The sequence below is a fragment of the Physeter macrocephalus genome, chromosome 18 (assembly GCF_002837175.3).
Source record: "Physeter macrocephalus isolate SW-GA chromosome 18, ASM283717v5, whole genome shotgun sequence".
Lineage (NCBI taxonomy): Eukaryota > Metazoa > Chordata > Mammalia > Artiodactyla > Physeteridae > Physeter > Physeter macrocephalus.
This window is the reverse complement of record NC_041231.1, coordinates 27082974-27083783: the sequence shown is the minus strand read 5'-3', so window position 1 is coordinate 27083783 and position 810 is coordinate 27082974. Positions and strand designations below refer to the sequence as shown.

Below are 810 nucleotides of genomic sequence, written 5' to 3'. Positions count from 1 at the left end.
CTGTGGAGGAGGTGGATGCGGCCATGAATGCAAGGCCACACAAGGTGGATGGAAGAGTTGTGGAACCAGAGAGGGCCGTCTCAAGAGAGGATTCTCAAAGACCTGGTGCCCAATTAACTGTGAAAAAGATTTTTGTTGGTGGCATTAAAAAAGACACTGAAGAAATCATCTGAGAGATTATTTTGAACAGTGTGGGAAAATTGAAGTGACTGAAATCATGACTGATCGAGGCAGTGGCAAAAAGAGAGGCTTTGCTTTCATAACCTTTGATGACCGTGACTCTGCAGACAAGATTGTCATTCAGAAACGCCACACTGTGAATGGCCACAACTGTGAAGTAAGGAAAGCCCTATCTTAGCAAGAGATGGCTAGTGCCTCATCCAGCCAAAGAGGTCGAAGTGGTTCTGGAAACTTTGGTGGTGGTCGTGGACGTGGTTTTGGTGGGAATGACAGCTTTGGTCGTGGAGGAAACTTCAGTGGTCGAGGTGGCTTTGGTGGCAGCCGTGGTGGTGGTGGCTATGGTGGCAGTGGGGATGGCAGTAATGGATTTGGTAACGATGGGAGCACTTTTGGAGGTGGTGGAGGCTACAATGATTTTGGCAATTACAACAATCAATCTTCAAATTTTGGACCCATGAAAGGAGGAAACTTTGGAGGCAGAAGTTCTGGCCCCTATGGTGGTGGAAGCCAATACTTTGCCAAACCACGAAACCAAGGTAGCTATGGTGGTTCCAGCAGCAGCAGTAGCTATGGCAGTGGCAGGAGGTTTTAATTACTGCCAGGAAACAAAGCTTAGCAGGAGAGGAGAGC

The 810-nt window shown here is 48.0% G+C and overlaps 1 protein-coding gene and 1 pseudogene across 14 annotated transcripts in view; one reads left to right on the top strand and one right to left on the bottom strand.

Moving 5' to 3' along the window:
• SUCLG2 (succinate-CoA ligase GDP-forming subunit beta) overlaps window positions 1-810 on the bottom strand; it is a 363845-nt gene that overhangs the window by 108478 nt on the left and 254557 nt on the right. Inside the window, exon 12 of one of the 14 annotated variants that reach the window (XM_055079893.1) lies at window positions 36-117. The exons of the other annotated variants lie outside the window; for them this stretch is intronic. Coding sequence (XP_054935868.1) covers window positions 95-117 — 23 coding nt within the window. The 3' untranslated portion in view covers window positions 36-94. Of the gene's footprint in view, window positions 1-35; window positions 118-810 lie in introns of those variants that run through there. 14 annotated transcript variants of the gene reach the window in all.
• Window positions 133-772, top strand: LOC112064945 (heterogeneous nuclear ribonucleoprotein A1-like; annotated as a pseudogene).